This window comes from Linepithema humile, chromosome 1, assembly GCF_040581485.1.
Source record: "Linepithema humile isolate Giens D197 chromosome 1, Lhum_UNIL_v1.0, whole genome shotgun sequence".
Taxonomy (NCBI): domain Eukaryota; kingdom Metazoa; phylum Arthropoda; class Insecta; order Hymenoptera; family Formicidae; genus Linepithema; species Linepithema humile.
In genome coordinates, this window is record NC_090128.1 from 33652387 (window position 1) to 33676445 (window position 24059).

General features: G+C 30.2%; 3 protein-coding genes across 14 annotated transcripts; all 3 read right to left on the reverse strand.

Annotated features, from left to right (window-relative positions):
• Positions 1 to 71: 71 nt before the first annotated feature.
• On the reverse strand, positions 72 to 7935 carry LOC105672518 (retinol dehydrogenase 11-like). Of its 2 annotated transcripts, XM_067361057.1 has the most exons (5): positions 7201 to 7935; positions 6108 to 6267; positions 4245 to 4326; positions 897 to 1195; positions 72 to 605 (listed from the first exon to the last, which is right to left on the reverse strand). In XM_067361057.1, exons 2-5 carry the CDS (start codon positions 6223 to 6225, stop codon positions 460 to 462), a joined length of 645 nt encoding a protein of 214 aa, XP_067217158.1. In that variant the 5' UTR covers positions 6226 to 6267; positions 7201 to 7935; the 3' UTR covers positions 72 to 459. The 2 variants fall into 2 exon arrangements, with proteins under 2 accessions (XP_067217158.1, XP_067217163.1); XM_067361062.1 differs by lacking the exon at positions 7201 to 7935 and having other exon boundaries at positions 6108 to 7191.
• Positions 7936 to 8432: 497 nt separating this feature from the next.
• On the reverse strand, positions 8433 to 17579 carry LOC105669716 (retinol dehydrogenase 11). 10 transcript variants are annotated; one of them, XR_010891603.1, is made up of 9 exons: positions 16194 to 16277; positions 15885 to 16097; positions 15463 to 15620; positions 15141 to 15222; positions 14490 to 14788; positions 14074 to 14193; positions 12676 to 12892; positions 9481 to 10009; positions 8433 to 9001 (listed from the first exon to the last, which is right to left on the reverse strand). XR_010891603.1 is itself a non-coding variant. In XM_067360845.1 (8 exons), the coding sequence occupies exons 2-7, from the start codon at positions 15578 to 15580 to the stop codon at positions 10241 to 10243; spliced, it is 882 nt and encodes a 293-aa protein (XP_067216946.1). In that variant the 5' UTR covers positions 15581 to 15620; positions 15885 to 16254; the 3' UTR covers positions 9870 to 10009; positions 10239 to 10240. The 10 variants fall into 10 exon arrangements, 5 of the variants coding, with proteins under 5 accessions (XP_067216932.1, XP_067216946.1, XP_067216950.1 ...); XR_010891604.1 differs by lacking the exons at positions 15885 to 16097; positions 16194 to 16277 and adding an exon at positions 17436 to 17579; XR_010891602.1 differs by having other exon boundaries at positions 15885 to 16249.
• Positions 17482 to 24053, reverse strand: LOC105676414 (retinol dehydrogenase 12-like). Of its 2 annotated transcripts, none has more exons than XM_067360973.1 (7): positions 23889 to 24053; positions 22217 to 22374; positions 21591 to 21672; positions 20927 to 21231; positions 20491 to 20610; positions 19988 to 20204; positions 17482 to 19122 (listed from the first exon to the last, which is right to left on the reverse strand). In XM_067360973.1, the coding sequence occupies exons 2-7, from the start codon at positions 22332 to 22334 to the stop codon at positions 18972 to 18974; spliced, it is 993 nt and encodes a 330-aa protein (XP_067217074.1). In that variant the 5' UTR covers positions 22335 to 22374; positions 23889 to 24053; the 3' UTR covers positions 17482 to 18971. The 2 variants fall into 2 exon arrangements, with proteins under 2 accessions (XP_067217074.1, XP_067217070.1); XM_067360969.1 differs by lacking the exon at positions 23889 to 24053 and adding an exon at positions 22496 to 22746.
• Positions 24054 to 24059: the final 6 nt, after the last annotated feature.

Consider the following 24059-nt stretch of genomic DNA (forward strand, 5'->3'; position numbering starts at 1 on the left):
TCTTCGCCCGCTTTTTCATCTATCGCGCAATATATTGTTGTTTGTGCTCCTTGCACCACATTCTTAAAAAACAACCAAGTCCAAAAAGTATAACATTTGTCCGCACCATAAAAAAAGGTGTCGCCGCTATAACGTGATATTTCCGTAGGCATAAGACCAGGATGTAAGGCGTAAACATTTATTCCTGTTATCTTTGCCTCTGGAAATCGAATATTAATTAGTATAAATTTTTAAATAGCTTTCAGGCTTTTTTACAGTAATTTTATATATTTTATTTATAGTTATTTTAATATTTTAATAGTAATTGTATGCAAACATATCATTGCAATTTATATTTACTAAATTTTATAAAGTATTGCAATCTTTTTACACTATTTTACAACGTATCATATATTGATAGTAAATAAAATAATAAATAATTAAAGAATTTTACTCTAAAACTAATTGTTTATCGATAATTTATCCAATCTTCTTTTTTGACTTACTTGCCAATTGACGCACAAGTTCTTTAGTAAATAGGACATTTGCCAGTTTACTCTGTGTATAGGCTTTCCATGGTCCATAAGATCTTTCCAAATTAATATCATCAAAATTTATATTGCCCACTGTTAAAGAAAATTTGTGTTTTTAATGGCAGCAAGTATAAAAAATGTAGAATTAATCAAATTACTATACTAGCCTAAAGTTTAAAATTTTTCTCAACAAATGAAAAGTTAGTCAGCTAAAAGTTATCGTATAAAATTATGTAAATTATAAGATTTTTAATAGAAACTAATTATTCAAAATTTATTAATTATTCTATAAAATTACAATAAAACTTGTTTTAATTTCAAATATTTACTGTATTTTATGTGCTTTTTCTGCTGGTTTGCATTGCAATGTACAATAAAACTTACACCAATGCATACAAGACGATACGTTGATTATCCTACAGCCAAAACCAGATAATTGCAATCTCGGTAATAGTAGCAGCGTTAAAAGAAAATGTCCGAGATGATTCGTCTGCAGCTGCATCTCGTTTCCGTCCACGGTTTTCTCGAATGGATACATTGCAATGCCAGCATTATTTATAAGAATATGTATCACTGGTTCCTTTGCTAGTAAACTTTTAGCACATTCTCTTACACTTTCGAAACTGCTAAGATCCAGTTGGTAAATCGCGAGATCACCTGTATTGTCCTCTTGCTTATCCACTCTTGAAAGTAACATAAAATTTTTATTATTTTATATTTATTGTATTATTTTATCAAACAAATAAAATGCGCAAAATCAACATTTTTTTACATTTCTGTAAAACAGCGCTCGGAATTAGTCAAGATCTATAGAGAGAAGGTTACCTCACGCGCGAAGAGGGACGCGCGGCAAGAGGAGCACATGCTGAGCGGGGTGAGCGGCAAGAGGGGCAATGATGATCTCATCGGCTAACAGTAGCTGTCTCTCTCGCACGCTTTAGTGTTTTCTCTCTCGCTCCTTTAATATAGAAATGCTTTGAGTTTTTATCGAAAAAATACTTTTATTTTGTAAAATATTGATAGCACTGGAAATTGCGTAATAACAATTGAAAAGTAAATTAGAAAGGCGCTATAAATTACATATATTGCAAATTATAGCGCTAGATATTTAACGTTTATAATATGTTAAATATCGCTGCAACAGATGCATTTGTGATACAAATTGCTTTGTACTCGTATTTAGACTGTAATATCAATGAAAATAAAATATAATTTGGGGATATACACAAAAAACATCATTTGTAAAGTAGTAAAATAAAAGAAAAAATAGTACATATTTAAAAATTATTTTTAAAATAATATTTACTGTTTATATGCATTATTTACAAAAAAAAATAATATAAAGAAATTTATTTTTTATATTTAATTGTGAAAACCTCAAAAATTGTCAAGAAATTGTAACTGAAATTCAAATGTAAGTACAATTCTAGGATAATATAAAAAGCATCATACAGAAATTTATTATGATACAAACTTAAATAATGAAATTGTAATATATGTTTTAACGTTTCAAATGTGAATATATATTTATATGATAAAATTTACAAAGTGTTAACAATTTTCAAATATTTGCTAATAAAATATTATTGAAATGTTTCTGTTGAAATCTTAAAATAATTCTTTAAAACAAATATGATGGGGTATATATTAGGGATCATTAAATATGCGGCAACATTGTGATTATAAAATTTTATAAGTATCTATAATAAAAATTAAGTATAATAAACATAATAAGTATATAAGTATAATAATAAAATTTTTATAAGTATCTATAATAATAAAAATACATATATGTTGTATTAATCTGTTAATATAAAAAAATTATTAATTAATTTAACGCAAATAAATTTCTTTATATTAACAGATTAATACAACATATATGTATTTTTATTATTATAGATACTTATAAAAATTTTATTATTATACTTATATACTTAATATGTTTATTATACTTAATTTTTATTATAGATACTTATAAAATTTTATAATCACAATGTTGCCGCATATTTAATGATCCCTAATATATACCCCATCATATTTGTTTTAAAGAATTATTTTAAGATTTCAACAGAAACATTTCAATAATATTTTATTAGCAAATATTTGAAAATTGTTAACACTTTGTAAATTTTATCATATAAATATTCACATTTGCAATGTTGAAACATATATTACAATTTCATTATTTAAGTTTGTATCATAATAAATTTGTGTATGATGCTTTTTAAATTATCCTAGAATTGTACTTACATTTGAATTTCAGTTACAATTTCTTGACAATTTTTGAGGTTTTCACAATTAAATATAAAAAATAAATTTTTTTATATTATTTTTTTGTAAATAATGCATATAAACAGTAAATATTATTTTAAAAATAATTTTTAAATATGTACTATTTTTTCTTTTATTTTACTACTTTACAAATGATGTTTTTTGTGTATATCCCCAAATTATATTTTATTTTCATTGATATTACAGTCTAAATACGAGTACAAAGCAATTTGTATCACAAATGCATCTGTTGCAGCGATATTTAACATTATAAACGTTAAATATCTAGCGCTATAATTTGCAATATATGTAATTTATAGCGCCTTTCTAATTTACTTTTCAATTTTTATTACGCAATTTCCAATGCTATCAATATTTTACAAAATAAAAGTATTTTTTCGATAAAAACTCAAAGCATTTCTATATTAAAGGAGCGAGAGAGAAAACACTAAAGCGTGCGAGAGAGACAGCTACTGTTAGCCGATGAGATCATCATGCTCTCCCCTTCCTTCGTCGCCCCTCGCCTACAAGCTATTTCTAGCTCCCCCCTTACTTCATCGTCCCTTGCCTACAACCGGTTTGCCTGAGGTAACCTTCTCTCTATAGATCTTGGGAATTAGTTGCACATTTCTGGCCGATTTCCGAGACGACGCCTCCTGTTCCCCCACTACCGCCCGGCCGCTGGCGGCCGAGCCGCCGATAGTTCTGGCTCAGGAGCGTTTTATATTAGAAATAGGCTAGATTGTTTAGGCATCATTCAGGAAATTGTAATATTTTCTTCACTACATAAATAATGTTTCTTTTTATTAATACATAATATATATATAGTTGAGTTGTTGAGACACCTCTCAGAAAATAGTAATATTTATATATATATTATATATATATATATATATATATATATATATATATATATATTTATATATATATATATATATATATATATATATTTATTAACGAAAATTATTAACAAAAATAAACATTATTTATGTAGCAAAGAAAATATTACTATTTTCTGAGAGGTGTCTCAACAACTCAGCCTCTTTCTTATATAAAACGCTCCTGCACCAGAGCTATCGGCGGCTCGGCCGCCAGCGGCCGGGCGGTAGTGGGGGAACAGGTGACGTCGTCTCGGGAATCGGCTCGAAATGTGCAACTAATTCCGAGCGCTGCTGTAAAATAATTAATAAATTACAAATATTTTAATATTGTTTCTTACTAATAATATTTTAATTACAAGTTCTGATTATCTTACGGCTTATAATTATAAATTATAGTTATAAATGTAATTTTGCTCAATATTTCTAAATATACATTGATAAAATTCTATTATAAAGATATAACATAATGCTTTATCTAGAATTATTAATAACTAAAGTTTACATGGTATTTATTGAATCAATCCATGTTGATAGTTTAATTATTGACATGTAATTATATAGGTATGATTTTTATATTTACTTTAAAAATGGATTTCTCTTTATGTCTTCTGCTGCAGCGTTTGCTTTTTCTATATTACGGCAAGCCAAAATCACCCTGGCACCTAAAGGCAAAAATGGTATTCATATTTAAATATACCTTTTGCATTATCAATTTAAGCAAACATGGTTAAAAATAGTGCGGAAAGTGTTTAATTAATACTTATATATATATATATCAGGAGTACAAATTAGTTCGGTCCGTTTTTTTGTGTTCAAAAATGCATTTATTTCAAAACAAAATGAATGAACAGATTAATTAAAGTATTGTCCATCGCTGGCTACTACTTTTTCCCATCTCTCAACCAATTTTTGAATTCCATCTCGAAAAAATGACTCGTCTTTGGAGGCGATCCAAGTTTGGAGCCAATTTTCGATTTCTGCGAAAGAAGTGAACCGGTGACCTGCCAAATCGTGCTGCATCTTTTGGAACAACCAGTAATCAAAAGGAGCAATGTCCGGAGAATACGGCGGGTGCGGTAAAACATCCCATTTGAGCGTTTCCAAATATTTTTTTACGACTTTTGCGACATGAGGCCGAGCGTTGTCATGAAGAAGAATAACTTTATCATGTCTTTGCTCGTATTCCGGCCGTTTTTCTCGCAATGCACGGCTCAAACAAACCAATTGAAGCCGATACCGATCGCCCGTAATGGAATCGCCAGGTTTCAGCAGCTCATAGTAAACAACACCCTTTTGATCCCACCAGATACAGAGCATGATCTTCGAACCATGAATGTTCGGCTTTGGTGTTGATGTTGAGGTCGATGGCAATGATTGACCGGGCTTAGCGCAGTATTTTTTCCTCTTGGGGTTGTCGTAGAATATCCACTTCTCATCTCCAGTCACAATCCGATGCAAAAAATCTTTTTTTTGTTGCCTTTGAATCAGCAGCTCGCAAGTGAAAAATCGCCTTTTAACGTCTCTCGGTTTGAGTTCATAAGGCACCCAATTTCCTAGTTTTTGTATCATTCCCATGGCTCTCAATCGTACAGAAACGGCTTGTTGAGTTACTCCCAATGATCCTGCAAGCTCCTCTTGCGTTTGACTCTGATCTTCTTCGAGTAATGCCTCTAATTCTTTGTCTTCGAATTTTTTTGGCTGTCCAGAGCGAGGCTTGTCTTCAACGCTGAAATCTCCATCCTTGAAACGTCGAAACCATTCCCTACATGATTTATCAGTTGGAGCAGTGTCACCATAAACTTCGACAAGCATTCGATGGGCTTCAACTGCACTTTTCTTCCAATTAAAGCAGAAAATTAAAACCTCCCGCAAATGCTGCTTGGTTAGCACAAAATTCGACATTTCGAACACAGTAAAAATCAAGGTTTTTATATGAAACTCAAAGCGATATAAACTGAATATTATTAGCAGATGTCTAACCTCTCTGAAACCGCCAAAATCTGCTGTCACTATGGGCGGTATTCATAGTCCGTTCTTATATTCAAGATCGTCTTAAGCACGAACTTATATTCGCTCTCTTCGTCAGACACAATCTATGTGTGACGAAGAGAGCGAATATAAGTCCGTGCTTAAGACGATTTTAAATATAAGAACGGACTATGAATACCGCCCTATGAACCATTCACAACAGCCAGAGCTATCTTTTGAAAAACGGACCGAACTAATTTGTACTCCTGATATATCAAAATAATCAAAATTTATCAATAGAGCATTCTATCTTTTTCATATTGCAGTAAAAAGTTTTGATGATCCAACCAAGATCGAGTGTTGTATTGATAAATTTTGAATAACCAACAAAATTTATTTTTTGATCTGTATGTGGCACAATTTGTAGATCTTTCAGTAAAAGTGTTCTTTCCATGTACAATTTGCTCTCACTTACCTCTTCGGTATAAATCTCTGGCAGTCTCTTTACCGATTCCGGAATTTGCTCCTGTTATGATAACAGTTTTGCCTTCAAGGCGCGCTGTACTACCACACAAGGTATTAAAAGGCCACATTTTCTATATCATGCTCAACTTTCACGACACCGCTGATATGCTCTTAAAAGTAACGGGTTAAAGCCAATGCAAATAAATCAATATCACACAAAATATATATTGGTATATAAAGAAGACTCGGTCAGATTTTGATTCTCATTAGCATAAAACTGTTAGTATAGCATAAGCGTAAATGCATCTAATTGTATTCACAAAAAAAGCCAAAAATACTAATGTTTCTTTACAAACAAATATACTCAGCGAAATTTAGGTATTTTATCAACAACACAAATTTTGTTGCTATCTGTTGGATATTTTGCTAGAAAAATAAAGGCTATCTCAAACATATGCTTACTACTACAATATCTTATTCTGAGTAATTGGGGAATCAATGTATAATGTACGACATCATGTGTCAATTATATGTAGATAGTCTAATTACAATAGATTGCACAAGCGTACAAAAATAAGGCATATTTCACATGTCCCAACTATCACATCTAATAATAAAATAGCAACGTCGATTTCGTTAACTTTTAAAGAAAAATTCTTTTTTTTCTGTGCGCTGTTATATAACAAACAAAAATTAAAAAAGTAATTTATAAAACAATAGAAAATATAATTGTCATCAGTTATTGTAATTTGAATGTCTATCGTACAAAAGAAAAAATAATAAAAATACAAGGAAAACTCATGCTGCTATGATTAAAGATTGATTAGAGCAAAATTGGCAAGGTCTGCTGGCAATACAGAAGAAAGCAAAGTGGATGGTTCATTAAAAGAAAAAAGTAAAGATTTAAAATCAAGATTATTTAGTTATTTGGGCATTAAAAATATAATGTATTGTAACCTAACAAAATGTTGCGTAAATAGTGAGATAATCACTTTTGGATTTGTAAAGCTAAGTTAGAAAGATAAATTAAAGAAAAAGTTATTAAGCATTAACGCATTCCAACTAAACTAACCAAAAAATAATGAGAAAAAGAACAAACAAACCTTGTAATCAGAGTGAGTACGTAGCTATAAAATTATAATGAATAAATTGCAGAACATTTAACTATAATAATAATAAATTAAAATTACACAATAACGTAACTCATATGAGTATAATGCATCTGATCAACCGATACATCTCAAGACTCATACTCAACTGACTTCAGAAACGTCTGAAACCGGTGGAGCAAGGCCTATCTTTAGATGTAAAAATGTGACCTTGTATTTTGAAGTAGTGTATGTTGAACCGCGTGAAAGGCTGCCTACGCTTACAACTGCATTTACAAGAACACTATTTATGTTGATATATGATACTCTATGAAGAAACTGAAGTCAAGAAACTGAAGAAAAACAACTTGATAATAATGTTCAGCCGGACCAGCTTGTTGCTGCTCCGTGAAAATTTATTTTAAATAAAGGTATAGATTTACATTCTAAGAGCTCAAAATTTTTTAAATTAGACATGTACAAATTTACTTCTAGATAAAAAAATATAGTAAAATTATTGGCGATCATGTTAGTTCATAAAAATTCATTCAAAACCCTGAAATTCTGCCTTTAATTTTCAAGAATTCTGTTTCCAAGAAGACGACCGTGATGTAATCATGTGAGACGAATGGGAGAGAACAGCACGCATAATACTCGAAAAAAAACCGAATGGTCGTCGCTCACCTGAAAGACTCCTCAAAAGATGAAAATATAGTTGGCAATCCACCTCATAAGAAAACCGGTACCAGTAACTTCGGAAACAAACAAATTATTAGATCTCAAATAAGAAGAAGAAGAAGAAAAAGAAATCTTCTTTATTAATATAACTTTCACAAATTTAATTTTTAATGTTGCAAATATCAACAAATATTACAAATAAACAACTCATCAATTTTATAATAATTTCAAATTTTATTTATTAACAGCTTTTTTAAATATATTATTAAGTTCGATTGTTCTCATCATTGAACGTCGAACGTATATGACACGTCGCAATAAGTTTAAAGTAAGTAAGAAAGATAGAAATACTTAATATTTAAAAGTTTAAGTATTTAGAAGTTAAAATTGCCAAGTTCTGTTGTAAATTATGATTATAAATTGATGTCTTGGTCATTCCTCACTTGTTTATTATTCGTCAACGTTCGAAGAAGAACGTCTTTAGCAGTTTTAACTTATAAATATTTAAACTTTTAAATTATGACTTCCTAATAACATCTGTGTTTCAATAAAAGTTAAGAGCTAACAAATATGAATTATGTCAATTTTTATTTCTATCGAACAAACACTCAAGAAAAAATTTTAATACGTACTAAGAAATTACTTACAAATGAATTTCGGAAATATAAAGTGACATCATATAGAAGACAGTTTCGTCCTTCCCTATCGTTTGATTGTGTTTTCGGCCTACAAAAAACTAAATGTACTAAGACTTAACAATTGAATGCGTTCTCACACATTTGCGTTATCAAATCCTTATTAAATTACCGTACACTAAGGAAGGCCGAAAACAATGGCCGAAACGTCTGTACTCTTAATTTGAATAAATAATTGAGCACGTAAAAGAATGCAGCTCTGGCTCTATCAGCTTATTTATTAATGTAATTGATTATTGAATAATAGAAGACCCCGTCGTATATTCTTAATTTAATTTTTTATAAGCAAATGTTATTAAACAAGTTAATTGAAAATGGTTTTTAAAAATGAGGTAAGATTTTCTTTTGGTTTTAAATCCAGAAGTCGGCAGGTGTGATCCCATAAAACTTTGGCTATTTGATCATCTCTTGCCCTCCATTGCGGAGATTTAACACGGTATTCTCTATTATAAAAGCATAGCATACGATAAAGAATAATACACTGATGAAGATATATGTATAAATATATGCAGATATGTACAGACAACAGATTCTTTAGAGAAAAAAGTATCAAAAATTAAAAATTTCTTATATTGTGTATAACTAATATGTTTGTTATAATTTGCAAAAAAAGTTTAGTATTATATAATTTGTGCTTTATATTTGTGCTTTTTGTATTATACATTTGTGTATTATATAATTTATAAATATATAATAAAAATTGGTCTCATTAGTCACTTTTTCATCGATTGCGCAATTCGTAGTTTGTAAGTAGTAGTAATCGTAACTTTACATCGTAATTTGCGTTGTATTATACATTTGTGTATTATATAATTTATAAATATATAATAAAGATTAGTCTCATTAGTCACTTTTTCATCGATTGCGCAATTCGTAGTTTGTAAGTAGTAGTAATCGTAACTTTACATCGCAATTTGCGTACCTTATTTTGCATTCTTGATGATAAAACTTCGGTAAGACATCTCAAGAAAAAGACTTATATTTGTCTATTTATCTGCTTACATTTGTGAAATATTTTAGTTTCTTGATTCTGTCCCCGAACCTGACTTTCTCGGAAATGATAAGAAATACAGACTTTTGTACAGTCTCATTCGACAAGGCTTTTCAAGATCTTTTGGACAAGACTTATGTTTGTTCATCTGTCGCATAATATATCAGAAGAAGAACGTCACACCCGGAATTATCATTTTATTGCAGTATCTACCTTATTCGGTTCTCATGACGCCCCTTATATTGTGTTTCAATTTTACATGAAACTGGTAGAGTGTAGTAAAAACTGTAACAATAAATTTAACTGATATTAATCAGCAATTTGACGTGAGATAGTATTTAATAATGTAACAAAATTTTCCTCGGGCTCCAAATGCAACAGTCGACAAGATATATCCCACAACTTTTTGCTATAATCGGCATTCATCGCTCTACTAGATGTCATGGCAGGACTGCAATCACTAACAAAAACAAAGAAAAATCACAACATAATTAATTTTTAAATATAAAATAATAAAATAAAATTAATTTATATAAAATACATTTATACATATAAAAAGAATTTTTTTAATTAGGCTCAGTTTTTCAATTAAAACTTTAAAATGGTGATACACGCTTATTTATTGAGCCTTAGCTTGTTCTAGGTGCTATTTATTAATATATTTTACATGTGTTTGTCGTATATCTTACATCTAATTGTCGAACGTTTCGGCACCTTTTTTTGGGCCTTCTTCAGCGCTATAACGGATAAAATTTACATTGTTTTTACTACTGAAAACTTACATATAAATTGACTACTTGTAATTTTTTGGGTCTTCTTCTGCCCTATTGCTGTTTTTACTTACAATCTAATTTTTGTTGCGTCTCTTAGTCAAAATTTAAACTGGTTGTTTTTTTTTTTTTTGGTGTAGGTCTCTTTTGTCCATTTTTACGAACTTTTTGTCCACCCCTTGCTTTTTCCTCGTGTGTCAGACATGGCAACTGTTGATTTTTATTTATTGGTTTAATGTTCTTAGTTTGACTGTTCTTATTTAATTAAATTGTGTGTGCTGTTAGTCGTTCTCACCTTAATTCTTCTGACTGTCTGGATTGATTTTTATTGTGACTTGTTACTTTTGGTGTTGTTCGTTTCTTACTGAGTCGTCTTGTCTTGAGAGATCGTTACTGATGGTATGATTATTTGTTGATTGGAGGGAGTGATCTCAGTGTAGGTAAGTAAGTATTTGGTAGGAAATCCGTATCACTCTGTTTATTTATTGCTTGTGTGTGTCTTTTTATGTGTATCATTTCTGATATTAACCGTTTTCTGTATGTTGGTTCCTTGTCTAATATTTTAACATTGTCCCATTCAAATTCATGGTTATACTTTATTTTATGTTCTGATATTACTGATAGTGTTCCCGTTTTTTTATTTATATCTTTACGGTGTTCTTTTATTCTGATTTGTAATTGTCTACCTGTTTGTCCTATGTATGTGGCTTCACATTGATTGCAATTTATTTGATATACTATGTCATTTTGTTTTTTATGTTCTAATTTGTCTTTACCGGTTTTTATGTATGTATTTAATTTATTGTGGCAACTATATGCGGGTGAGAATCCGTGTTCTTTGATTTTCTTTTCTAGTTTTTTTGTGTCATTTTTCATGTATGGTATAGTGAAATATTTCTTTTCTTTTTCTTCTGTTTTTTTGCTATGTTCTTTGTTTACCGTACTTTTTTTGTCATTATTATATTTGTTAATCCTATTTCTCATGTTCTCGAAAATAAATTTTAGTGGGTATCCGTTTTCGAGTAATGAGTTTATTGCTTTATTGAGGTTGCTCTTGTGAAATTTGTGATGTGACAATGTTAAGATTCTATCTGTCATATTGCTAATGATTGCTCTTTTATGTTGTATTGGGTGGTTTGAGTTAAAATTTAATAATCTGCCTGAATTTGTGGGTTTTTGGTAGTGATTGAAAATTATTTCATTTTGTTCTGTTGTAATGAGGGTGTCTAAAAAACTGATTGAGTTGTCTGGTCTTATTTCTATGGTGAATTTCAGTCTGTCTTCTATTGAGTTGAAAACGTTCAATGTTTCTTTGAGTTTGTCTGTTCTTGTTGCAATTAAGATGTCATCTACATATCTTATGTATATATTGGGTTTGTAATTTAATAGTTTAATTGCTGTGCTTTCTAAATCTTGCATTACCATGTCTGACACGATTGGTGACAATGGTGAGCCCATGGGTGTGCCATAGATTTGTTTATATATGGTGTTGTTGAATGTGAAATAAGTGGAATTCAGTATTAAATTGATTCCTATTAAAAATTCTTTAAGTGGTATGTTAGTTTTTTCTTTTATGTGGTCCCATCTTTTGCTGATGCTTTCATTAACTTTTTCTATTGGTATGTTTGTGAATAGTGATATTACGTCAAATGAAGCTAAACTATGGTCTGTGTTAAATTTTTGTCCTGTTAGTTTTTTTACTAGTTCATAGCTATTTTTTACTACATTTTCTGGTTTAGGGATGTTGTCGTTCAGAATTTTATGTAAATATGTTGCTATTTTGTATAGAGGGCTATTTATTGTAGATATTATGATTCTGAGTGGATTTCCTTCTTTGTGAATCTTTGGCACACCATATGCTCTCGGGAGAACACCATCGGTTTCTAATAGACATCTGTATGTTTTTTCATCAATGTATTTTTGGTTTTTCCATCGTGTTAGTACGTTTCTTAAATTTGTCGTTAATTTATTTGTTGGATCTTTCTGTATTGTGTTGTATGTGTTTTTATCATCTAATATTTTTTCCATATCTATTATATATTTTGGTTTATCTATTGCCACCGTGGTATTCCCCTTGTCTGCTCTTGTAAATATTATATTGGGGTGTTTTTCGATGAATTCTTGTGTTTGTTTTTTATATTTGATAATTAACTTTTCCTTGTGGTTTATTTTTTTGTTATTGTTCCATATGTTATTTATTGTTTCTATGGTCTCATTTCTCACCACACTCTGCAATTCTTCGTCTTTTCTTTCTATGTTTCTTTCTATATTTTTGATGAGTTCTATGGTATTTCGTTTTTTATCGTAATTCGGTAATTTTAAAACATTTATACATATAATAACATATAACGCTTACGAATAATAGAGCCCAGTCTCTTCGCCCGCTTTTTCATCTATCGCGCAATATATTGTTGTTTGTGCTCCTTGCACCACATTCTTAAAAAGCAACCAAGTCCAAAAAGTCCAACATTTGTCCGCACCATAAAAAAAGGTGTTGCCGCTATGACGTGCTATTTCCGTAGGTATAAGACCAGGATGTAAGGCGTAAACATTTATTCCTGTTATCTTTGCTTCTGGAAATCGAATATTAATTAGTATAAATTTTTAAATAGCCTTCAGGCTTTTTTACAGTAATTTTATATGTTTTATTTATAGTTATTTTAATATTTTAATAGTGATTGTATGCAAACATATCATTGCAATTTATATTTATTAAATTTTACAAAGTATTGCAATCTTTTTACACTATTTTATTAGGACCTTGAATAAGTTCTCGCTGTTTTTTTTGTTAAAAAAAAAACATTAATTTAAAATATAAGGCTTACAATAACTTTACTCAAAGTATTGTCCATCATTAGAGACCACTTTCTCCCATCTTTCTGGCAGTAATTGAATCCCCCGTCGAAAAAACGATTCATCTTTTGACGCAATCCATGAATCGACCCATTTTTCGGTTTCTTCGAAAGAATGGAAGCGCTGCTCGCTCAAACCATGCGCCATCGACCGAAACAAGTGGTAATCCGAGGGGGCTATGTCCGGTGAATACGGCGGGTGAGGTAGAACTTCCCATTGAAGCGTTTCCAGGTAAGTTTTGACTGGTTTTGCCACATGTGGCCGAGCATTGTCATGTAACAAAATGACTTTGTCGTGTCTCTGCCCGTATAGTGGCCGCTTTTCTTTTAGAGCTCGACTCAAACGCATCATCTGAAGTCGATAGCGAGCTCCCGTGATAGTTTCATTAGGTTTCTTCGTCTTCAAACTTTGTCGGTGCTCCAGAACGTTCTTTATCTTCAAGGTCAAAGTCATTATTTTTAAAGCGCCTAAACCAGTCTCTGCATGTCGTATTCGACAGAGCATTGTCACCATATGTTTCAACAAGAATTCTGTGTGCTTCAGCTGCAGATTTCTTTTGAATAAAGCAGTGCAATAAAATTCCCCGCAAAAACACTTTATTTGGCACAAAAGTAGACATTTTCGCAATAGGTAATTAAACACGTGGTTGACACTGTGGTAAACTGTATCTACTAGAATTTGAGGTTACATATAGTACTACTTAGCTGATGCGTTTCCGTACGAAATTCCATGCACAGAGTGCCGCTACGCCATCTTTTAAGAAACAGCGAGAACTTATTCAAGGACCTAATACAATGTATCATATATTGATAGTAAATAATATAATAAATAATTAAAGAAATCTTTTAATCTAAAACCAATTGTTTATCGATAATTTATCTAATCTTCTTTTTTTACTTACTTGCTAATTGACGCGCGAGTTCTTTAGTAAATAGAATATTCGCCAGTTTACTCTGTGTATAGGCTTTCCATGGTCCATAAGACTTTTCCAAATTAATATCATCAAAATTTATATTGCCAACTGTTAAAGAAAAGGATAATTTGTATTTTTAATGGCAGTAAGCATAAAAAATGTAGATTTAATCAAATTACTATACCAGCCTAAAGTTTAATATTTTTCTCAATAAATAAAAAGTTAGTCAGCTGAAAGTTATCGTATAAAATTATGTAAATAATAAGATTCTTAATAAAAACTAATTATTCAAAATTTATTAATTATTCTACAAAATTACAATAAAACCTGTTTCCATTTCAAGCATTTGCTGTATTTTATGTGCTTTTTCTGCTGGTTGCATTGCAATGTACAATAAAACTTACACCAATGCGTACAAGACGATACGTTGATTATCCTACAGCCAAAACCAGATAATTGCAATCTCGGTAATAGTAACAGCGTTAAAAGAAAGTGTCCGAGATGATTCGTCTGCAGGTGCATCTCGTTTCCGTTCACGGTTTTCTCGAATGGAAACATTGCAATGCCGGCATTATTTATAAGAATATGTATCACTGGTTCCTTTGCTAGTAAATTTTTAGCACATTCTTTTACACTTGCGAAACTGGTGAGATCCAGTTGGTAAATCGCGAGATCACCTGTATTGTCCTCTTGCTTATCCGCTCTTGAAGGTAACATAAAATTAGTATTATTTTATGAAACAAATAAAATGCGCAAAATCAACATTTTTTTATATTTCTGTAAAATAATTAATAAATCACAAATATTTTAATATTGTTTCTTACTAATAATATTTTAATTACAATTTCTGATTATATTACGGCTTATTATAGTTATAAATGTAATTTTGCTCAATATTTCTAAATATACATTGATGTAATTCTGTTATAAAAATACAACATAATGCTTTATTTAGAATCAATAATAACTAAAATTTACACTTTATACATTGAATCAATTCAAATTAATAGTTTATTATTAATATGTAATTATATGGATATAATTTTTATATTTACTTTAAAAATGGATTTCTCTTTATGTCGTCCACTGCAGCGTTTGCCCTTTCCATATTACGACAAGCCAAAATCACCCTGGCACCTAAATGCAAAAATGGTCCATATTTAAATATACTTTTTGCATTATCAACTTAAACAAACCGGGTTAAAAAAGTGTTTAGTTAATACTGATATGTATATTAAAATAATCAAAATTTATCAGTAGAGCATTCTACTTTTCTCATATTACAGCAAAAGCTCTTAGGAAAATTTACTTTAGACCGGCCTAAAGTTTATTATTCAGTAGAAGTGTTTTTTCCGTGTACAATTCGCTGTCACTTACCTCTTCGGTATAAATCTCTGGCAGTTTCCTTACCGATTCCAGAATTTGCACCCGTTATAATGACAGTTTTGCCATCAAAACGCGCCGTACTATCGCACGAGGTATTAAAAGGCCACATTTTTTATATTATGCTCAATTTTCACGACACCGCTGATGTGCTGTTAAAAGTGACAGATTAAAGCTAATACAAATCAACACCACACAAAATATATATATGGGCATATAAAGAATTCAGTTACATTTCTATTCTCATTAGAATAAAACTGTTAGTGCATTCACAAGAAGAGCCAAAAATACTTATGTTTCTTTACAAACAAATATACTCAGCAAAATTTAGGTATTTTACCAACAACTAAAAATTTTATTGCTATCTGTTGAGTATTTTGGTAGGAAAATAGGAGCTATCTCGAACATATGCTTACTACTTTATTCTGAGTGAGTGTAGAATGTATACTGCAGATCAGCGCTTGGAATTGCACATTTTGAACCGATTCTGGAGACGACGCCTTCTGTCCCCCCACTACCGCCCGGCCGTTGGCGGCCGAGCCGCCGATAGCTCTGGTTCAGGAGCATTTTATATTAGAAATAGGCTGGATTGTTTAGGCATCTCTCAGGAAATCGTAACATTTTCTTTACTACATAAATAATGTTTATTTTCATTAATACATAATATATATATATTTAATTATTAATGAAAATAAACATTATTTATGTAGCAAAGAAAATATTACTATTTTTTGAGAGGTGCCTCAACAACCGAGCCTATTTCTTATATAAAACGCTTCTGCGCCAGAGCTATCGGCGGCTCGACCGCCAGCGGCCGGGCGGTAGCAGTGTTGCGATATGGGACCGGTTGTATGCGCATGTGCGGCTCTGCGCATGTGCAGTGATGGAGATCCAGTGCCGTTATATGTTATGTGTTGACCGTATGGCGGGACGTTTTGACATGAGAAGGTCTGGTGACTACAAATAAGGTAAGATTTATTTATTTACAAGCATGGAATCTACGGAGCCAGCAGCTAAAAAACCAAGAAGTAAAAAATTTCAATCAATTTCAAAAAATTTAGAAATATTTTTAATGTAGCGGGGTAACGGTGCCTTGTTTAATTTGTATGAGACACTGTACTGACGCCGTATTGCCGCACATGCGCATACAACCGGTCCCATATCGCAACACTGGGCGGTAGTGGGGGAACATTAGGCGTCGTCCCTTGAATAGGCCTGAAATGTGCAACTAATTCCGAGCGCTGCTGTAGATAGAATGTAAATAGTCTAACTCGTCTAATTACAACATGTAGCGCATGCGTACAAAAATGAGGCATATTTCACATGTCCCAACTATCACATCTAATGATAAAATAACAACGTCGATTTCGTTAACTTTTAATAGAAACATTCTCTTTTCTTTGTATGCTATTATATGACTAACAGAAGTTAAAAAATTAATTTATAAAACAATAAAAAATATAATTGTTATTAGTTATTGTAATTTGAATGTCTATCGTACAAAAGAAAAAATAATAAAATTACAAGAAAAATTCATGCTGCTCTGATTAAAGATTGATTAGAGCAAAGTTAGCAAAGTCTGTTGGCAATACAGAAGAAAGCGTGGATGGTTCATTAAAAAAAAAAGTAAAGATCTAGAATCAAGGTTATTTAGTTATTTAAGCATTAAAAATATTATGTATTGAAGTAATCCAACAAAATGTTAAGTAGTGTGATAATCACTTTTGAATTTGTAAAGCTAAGTTAGAAAGAAAAAAATTACCCAGACAGCACAGAATATCCAAAAGACGTTCAGAGGATATCTCGAAAATGTTTTTGGGACGACAGAATATCCTCTGGATATCCTTTAGATGTATTTTGGACATTGTGCTGTCTGGATAAAGAAAAAGTTGTATAAGTTATTAAGCATTAATGCATTTCAACTAAACTAACTAACAAAAAAATAACGAAAAAAAGAACAAACAAACCTTGCAATCCGAGTAAGTATGTGGTCATAAAATTATAATCAATAAATTGCAAAACAATTAAACTGTAATAATAATAAATTAAAATTACACAATAACGTAACTCATGTGAGAATAGTGCATCTGAACAACCGATGTCTCTCAAGATTCATACCCAACTGACTCAGAAAGTTGGAACTTCTAAAACTGATGCACAGTGACCTTTAAATTTAAAAATAAATATGTGACATTGGAATGTGAAGGTAATGAACAGTGTGCAAAAAAGCGAGGTCACGCTATATACTACACGCTAGTTACATAAACATTATTCATGGTGATGTACAGGGTGTCCTATTTTAAATGATCCAATCAAATAACTCAGAAATACCGCATTAAATCGAAAAATGTTTCAAATAAAAATTGTAAGGTTTAGAGGGGGAAAAAAGATAGGAATATTAGTTTGATCTTGATGAAAAAGCTTTAGAGATTTAAAAGTCATCTTTATTTTTTTAAATAAAACTACTCTAATTTTTTTATATAAATCGATTCCTTGCAATATTCGTCGTAAAAAGTTATAACGGTAAAATATTTCATATCAAAAATTTGATATTTCATATCAAAAATTGAATAGTTTACGAGATATTTTATACTTTAATTTGGTATAATTTTACATAAACTATGAAATATCGCGTTAAATATTCATTTTTCAATTATCTTACCTTAACACTTTTATACACAAAATAATGAAAGAAATCAATTGGAGTAAAAAAAACACGTTGTCTTTAAGAAAAAATATATAGCAAATACAATCATATCATATTTTTGAAATATTATATCATATTTGAAATATTTGAGTGGATCATTTAAAATGGGACACCTTGTATGATGCTCTATCACGGAAAAATCACTAACAAGGGAACGTTCACAAGTGTCCCCTCCCGATTTGATTCTTCTTGAAATATGTTGTAAAACATACAATTTGAGGAGACACGTATTTTTTTTTAGCGTAGTTTTTTATAGCCCTAACTCAAATTTAAGGGGTAAAATACCCCTTTGAAAAAAAACGGTTTTTTTCTTTGTGTAATTATCGCCAAAACCGTAGGAGATATAAAAAAATGTTTCAAATAGAAGTTGTATGGCTTGTAATGGGCTTTATAACTGTGTAGTTGGATTTTCAAAAAATGTAATTTTTTTTAATTTACCCCTACCCCTTGTTATTATTTTTTCAAATTTCAAAATTTTTGTAATGACAAAAGTTGTAGCATTTTTTACGCTGAATTCAACCATATATGTTCCGAAATCGCATCTTTCAAAAATGAATCATTAGTATCACACTATATGCGTCACGCTGCATGACGCATCACTTATACCGCACTTGTGTTGCGCAATAGTCGTTAAATAAATATAAAAATAACATGTTATCACATATTTGAGGAAGAAAAGTTAACTAAAATTGTTGCTAAAGCATCTCTTCCACTTATAATACAACCCAATATTATGTTCCAATTTTATATGAAATTGGTAGAATCTAGTAAAGACTGATAATAAATTTATCTCGGATTAATCAGCAATTTGACGTGAGATAGTATTCAATAACGCAACAAGACTTTCCTCGGGCTCCAAATGCAACAGTCGACAAGAAGTATCCCACAACTTTTTGCTATAATCGGCATTCATCGCTTTGCTATATGTCATGGCATGACTGCAATCACTAACGAAAACAAAGAAAAATTACAATATAATTAATTTTTAAATATAAAATAATAAAATAAAATTAATATATAAAAAATGTATTTATATACATATATATATACAGGGTGGGCTATTTTAATCCATCCACGCAAATAACTCCGTAAGTAAGCCAAATACAGAAAAATAGTTCAGACAAAAGTTGTTCAGGACAATGGGGGTCACCTATTTATGCTAGTGACTTTGACCTTGAAGTCAATTTTCAAACCTTTATTTGAAGGTCAGAGTTATTTTTTTAAATGGAAACCCCTATTTTTGATTCCAAAATCTAATAGCTGGTGTCAAGAGCTTTTCAAAACACATGAAGTTATTTTTCATTAAGTACTTTTCGAGTTATGAGGCTTGTAAATTACAGTATTTTGACATAAAATACAAAATATCTTGTAAAATATTCAATTTTTGGGAATCTTACCTTAATACTTTTATGCATAAAATAATGAGACGAATTAATTGGTATAAAGAAAACACATTGATTTTTAAAAAAAGTATGCAGTTGCATGTTGCAAATTACATATTTTTTCTTGAAAGCAACTATGTGTTTTTTTTTATACCAATTGATTTGTCTCATTATTTTATGCATAAAAGTATTAAGGTAAGATTCCCAAAAATTGAATATTTTACAAAATATTTTGTATTTTATGTCAAAATACTGTAATTTACAAGCCTCATAACTCGAAAAATACTTAATGAAAAATAACTTCATTGTCCTGAACAACTTTTGTCTGAACCATTTTTCTGTATTTGGCTTACTTACGGAGTTATTTGCGTGGATGGATTAAAATGGCCCACCTTGTATATGTATATATTATATATCATATAACGCTTACGAATAATAGAGCCCAGTCTCTTCGCCCACTTTTTCATCTACCGCACAATATATCGTTGTTTGTGCTCCTTGCATCACATTCTTAAAAAACATCCATGTAAAACAATTGAAAAGTTTGTCCGCACCATAAAAAAAGGTGTCGCCGCTATAACGTGATATTTCCGTAGGTATAAGACCAGGATGTAAGGCGTAAACATTTATTCCTTCTATCTCTGCCTCTGGAAATCGAATATTAATTAGTATAAATTTTTAAATAGCCTTCAGGTTTTTTTATAGTAATTCTATATATTTTATTTATAATTATTTTAATATTTTAATAGTAATTGTATGCAAACATATCATTGCAATTTATATTTATTAAATTTTATAAAGTATCGCAATCTTTTTACACTATTTTACAACGTATCATATATTGATAGTAAATAATATAATAAATGATTAAATAATTTTAATCTTTAATCAATTGTTTATCGATAATTTATCCAATCTTCTTTTTTGACTTACTTGCTAATTGATGCGCGAGTTCTTTCGTAAATAGAATATTTGCCAGTTTACTCTGTGCATAAGCTTTCCATGGTCCATAAAACTTTTCCAAATTAATATCATCAAAATTTATATTGCCAACTGTTAAAGAAAAGGATAATTTGTGTTTTTAATGGCAGCAAGTATGAAAAATGTTGATTTCATGAAATTACTATACCAGCCTAAAATTTAATACTTTTCTTTACAAATAAAGGTTAGTCAGCTGAAAGTTACCACATAAAATTATATAAGATTTACAATAGAAACTAATTATTCAAATTTTATTAATTATTTTACATAATTAGTTAAAAAACTTGTTTCAATTTCAAAGCATTTGCTCTATTCAATGTATTTGTATTTGCATATATATTCTATGTCTTTTCTGTTGGTCCGCGTTGCAATATGTATTCAAACTTACACCAATGCGCTATAGATGATACGTTAATTATCCTGCAGCCAAAACCAGATAATCGCAATTTCGGTAGTAGTAGCAGCATTAAAAGAAAATGTCCGAGATGATTCGACTGCAGGTGCATCTCGTTTCCGTCCTCGGTTTTCTCGAATGGATACATAAAAATGCCGGCATTGTTTATGAGAATATGAATCACTGGTTCCTTTGTTAGTAAACTCTTAGCGCATTCTCTTACACTTTGGAAACTGCTGAGATCCAGTTGGTAAATTGCGAGATCATCTGTCTTATCCTTCAGCTGTTGCCCATCCACTCTTGAAAGTAATATAAAATTACCAGTATTATTTTATCAAACAAATAAAACGTGTAAAATTTTTTACATTTCTGTAAAATAACTAATAAATCAAAAATATTTTATTATTGTGTATTATTGTTTATTACTAATAATATTTTAATTACAATTTGCGATTATCTTACGATTTATTAGAGTTACTAATGTAATTTTGCTTAATATTTCTAAATATACATTGATGCAAATTTATTTTAAAAATACATCATAATGCTTTATTTAGAATCAATAATAACTAAAATTTACATCTTATTCATTGAATCAATTTAAATTGATAATTTAATTATTAATATGTAATTACATGGATATGATTTTTATATTTACTTTGAAAATGGATTCCTCTTTATGTCGTCCACTGTAGCATTTGCCTTTTTCATATTACGACAAGCCAAAATAACCCTGGCTCCTAAATGCAAAAATGTTATTCATATTTAAATATACTTTTTGCATTTTCAACTTAAAAAATCATGGTAAAAAAAGTGCGGAAAGTGCTTAGTTAATATATATGTATATACAGGACTGAACAAAAAATATTTGAAATACAAAATGCAAAATACTGTCAATCTTAGTATTTTGATAGAAGATTGATAGATTTTTATATTTTGTATTTGATAGAAGAATGATAGTATTTTATATTTTAAATTTTAAATACTTAATGATGTATTTGGCCCAGCACTGACTAAGATTGACAGTATTTTGTATATGTATTTCAAATACTTAATGATGTATTTTGCCTAGCCCTGTGTATATATATCAAAATAATCAAAACTTATCAATAAAACATTCGACCTTTTTCATATCGCAACAAAAAGTTTTGATAATTCATCAACCAAGATCGAGGGATATTCTCTATTGATGAATTTTGAATGATCAACAGAATTTATATTCAGATCTGTATCTGGCTCAATTTATAGATATTTCAGCAAAAGTGTTCGTTCATTCTCACTTACCTCTTCGATATAAATCTCTGGCAGTTTCCTTGCCGATTCCGGAATTTGCCCCTGTTATAACCACAGTTTTGCCATCAAGACGCGCCGTACTATCGCACATGATATTAAAAGGCCACATTTTCTATATTATGTTCAACTCTCGATACCGCTGATGTGCTCTTAAAAGTGATTGGTTAAAGTCAGTACAAATAAACCAACACTACTGCATTATTAATATATAAAAAATTTGGTTATATTTCGAAACTCATCAGCATAAAACGATTAACATAATGTACTCACAAAAAGAGCGAAAAACGCAAGGTTTGAATTAAAGTAGTAAACTTGAGTACTGTTAGTCGTTTTATTGGCAGTGAATAGCACACACTTAATGTTCGGCAAATGAAGGTTTATTACAATAAATGTAGAGTAATATATCTAATATATCAATATAGAAACGTTCAAAAGAATTCGTAGCACTTGAATATAAGAATGTTGATTATCAGAAGTTTTCTAATTTAACAGACAAATCAAGTATTAATGTTCTCGCTAAGACCGCTTGCGCATAAATGCTTGAATGAATTCAATTTTATTCAGGTATTAGTCTTTTATTTTGTTTTAATTATTATTCTTATCCAATAAGTGCAAAGTTCATACGAGAAAAAGAGATTTGCTGATGCAACGTTTATTGTACTGTCGTAGCAAAACATATTATTATACAGGGTGTCCCATTTTAACTGACCACCCCTGTAACTTCGCAGGAAATAATCAGATAAAAAAATATTCTCTACAAAAGTTATTAGGTTTGGAGGGGGACATCCGATAGTAACATTGGTTTAACCTAAGGTATACGTGCCAAAGTTATATGGTGGTCAATTTTGTTTTTTTAAATGGAACACTCTATTTTTTATTCCAGAATCTAATAACTGGTGTCAAGAGCTTTTTAAAACACTATAATAAAATTATTTTTATTAAGTATTTTACGAGTTATAGAGCTTGTAAGTTACAGTATTTTGACATAAAATACAAAATATCTTGTAAAAGCTCAGTTTTCGGGAATCTTACCTTAATACTTTTGTGCACAAAATAATGAGACGAATCAATTGATATAAAGAAAACACATAATTGTTTTTTAAAAAAATTATGCAGCTGCATGTTGCAAATTACATATTTTTTCTTCTGACCATTTTCTGCGAAGTTAACAGGGCTGATCAGTTAAAATGGGACACCTTGTATATGGACAGTAATATTACAAATAATAATTTTATCTGCTAATCTTTTAAATTAAAAATATTTTTATTTTTTGATAATAAAGATATTAAATATTAATATTAGTGTAATATTTTTTTTTTATTATCTCTTAATTCTTTAATATTATTTTACATACAGATATAAGCGAGCGATGATACATTGACTATTGTGCAATTAGAAGTAAACAGCTGCATTTTGAACAACAGCAACAATGTCAAGAGGAAATGTCTGAGATAATTCGATTGTAATTGCATCTCATGTCCGTCTTCAGTTCTTTGACGAAAATTCATCATTATACGAGCATTGATTATAAGCAGATGTACAGCCAGTTTTTTTGTCAATGAATTGTTATCACATTTCCCCTCAAACTTTTCAAGCTGTAATGATCTAGCTGATAGGTTGCAAGCTTACCTAACTTGTCATTAGATTTTTTTTCTGTACTAACCATGAACGCAAACAAGGGCGTATTTAACGTCGGTGCAACCGGTGCAATACATCGGGATCCGTGGGCCCCTGGTGCGTGGTGAACATTTATGAATTTTTATGATTTCTTTTTTTAATAAAGAATTATAAGGGAATAACACATTTTAAATGTGGCACTCAAATATTTTTGTAT

Excerpts from the sequence above, each read along its gene's own strand:
- LOC105672518 (XM_067361057.1), bottom strand. The coding sequence starts at position 6,225 with ATGTGGCCTTTTAATACCTTGTGTGGTAGTACAGCGCGCCTTGAAGGC. Across the intron at positions 4,327-6,107 it reads CAGAGATTTATACCGAAGAG|GTGCCAGGGTGATTTTGGCT; the intron begins GTAAGTGAGAGC and ends TTTTGCCTTTAG. Across the intron at positions 1,196-4,244 it reads AAGAGAAATCCATTTTTAAA|AGTGGATAAGCAAGAGGACA; the intron begins GTAAATATAAAA and ends GTTACTTTCAAG.
- LOC105669716 (XM_067360822.1), bottom strand. The coding sequence starts at position 12,712 with ATGAAAAAGCGGGCGAAGAGACTGGGCTCTATTATTC. Across the intron at positions 12,602-12,675 it reads GAGACTGGGCTCTATTATTC|AACTCATCAAAAATATAGAA; the intron begins GTAAGCGTTATA and ends GAAATACCATAG.
- LOC105676414 (XM_067360973.1), bottom strand. The coding sequence starts at position 22,334 with ATGTGGCCTTTTAATATCATGTGCGATAGTACGGCGCGTCTTGATGGC. Across the intron at positions 21,232-21,590 it reads AAGAGGAATCCATTTTCAAA|AGTGGATGGGCAACAGCTGA; the intron begins GTAAATATAAAA and ends ATTACTTTCAAG. Across the intron at positions 19,123-19,987 it reads GAGACTGGGCTCTATTATTC|TGATTGCAGTCATGCCATGA; the intron begins GTAAGCGTTATA and ends TGTTTTCGTTAG.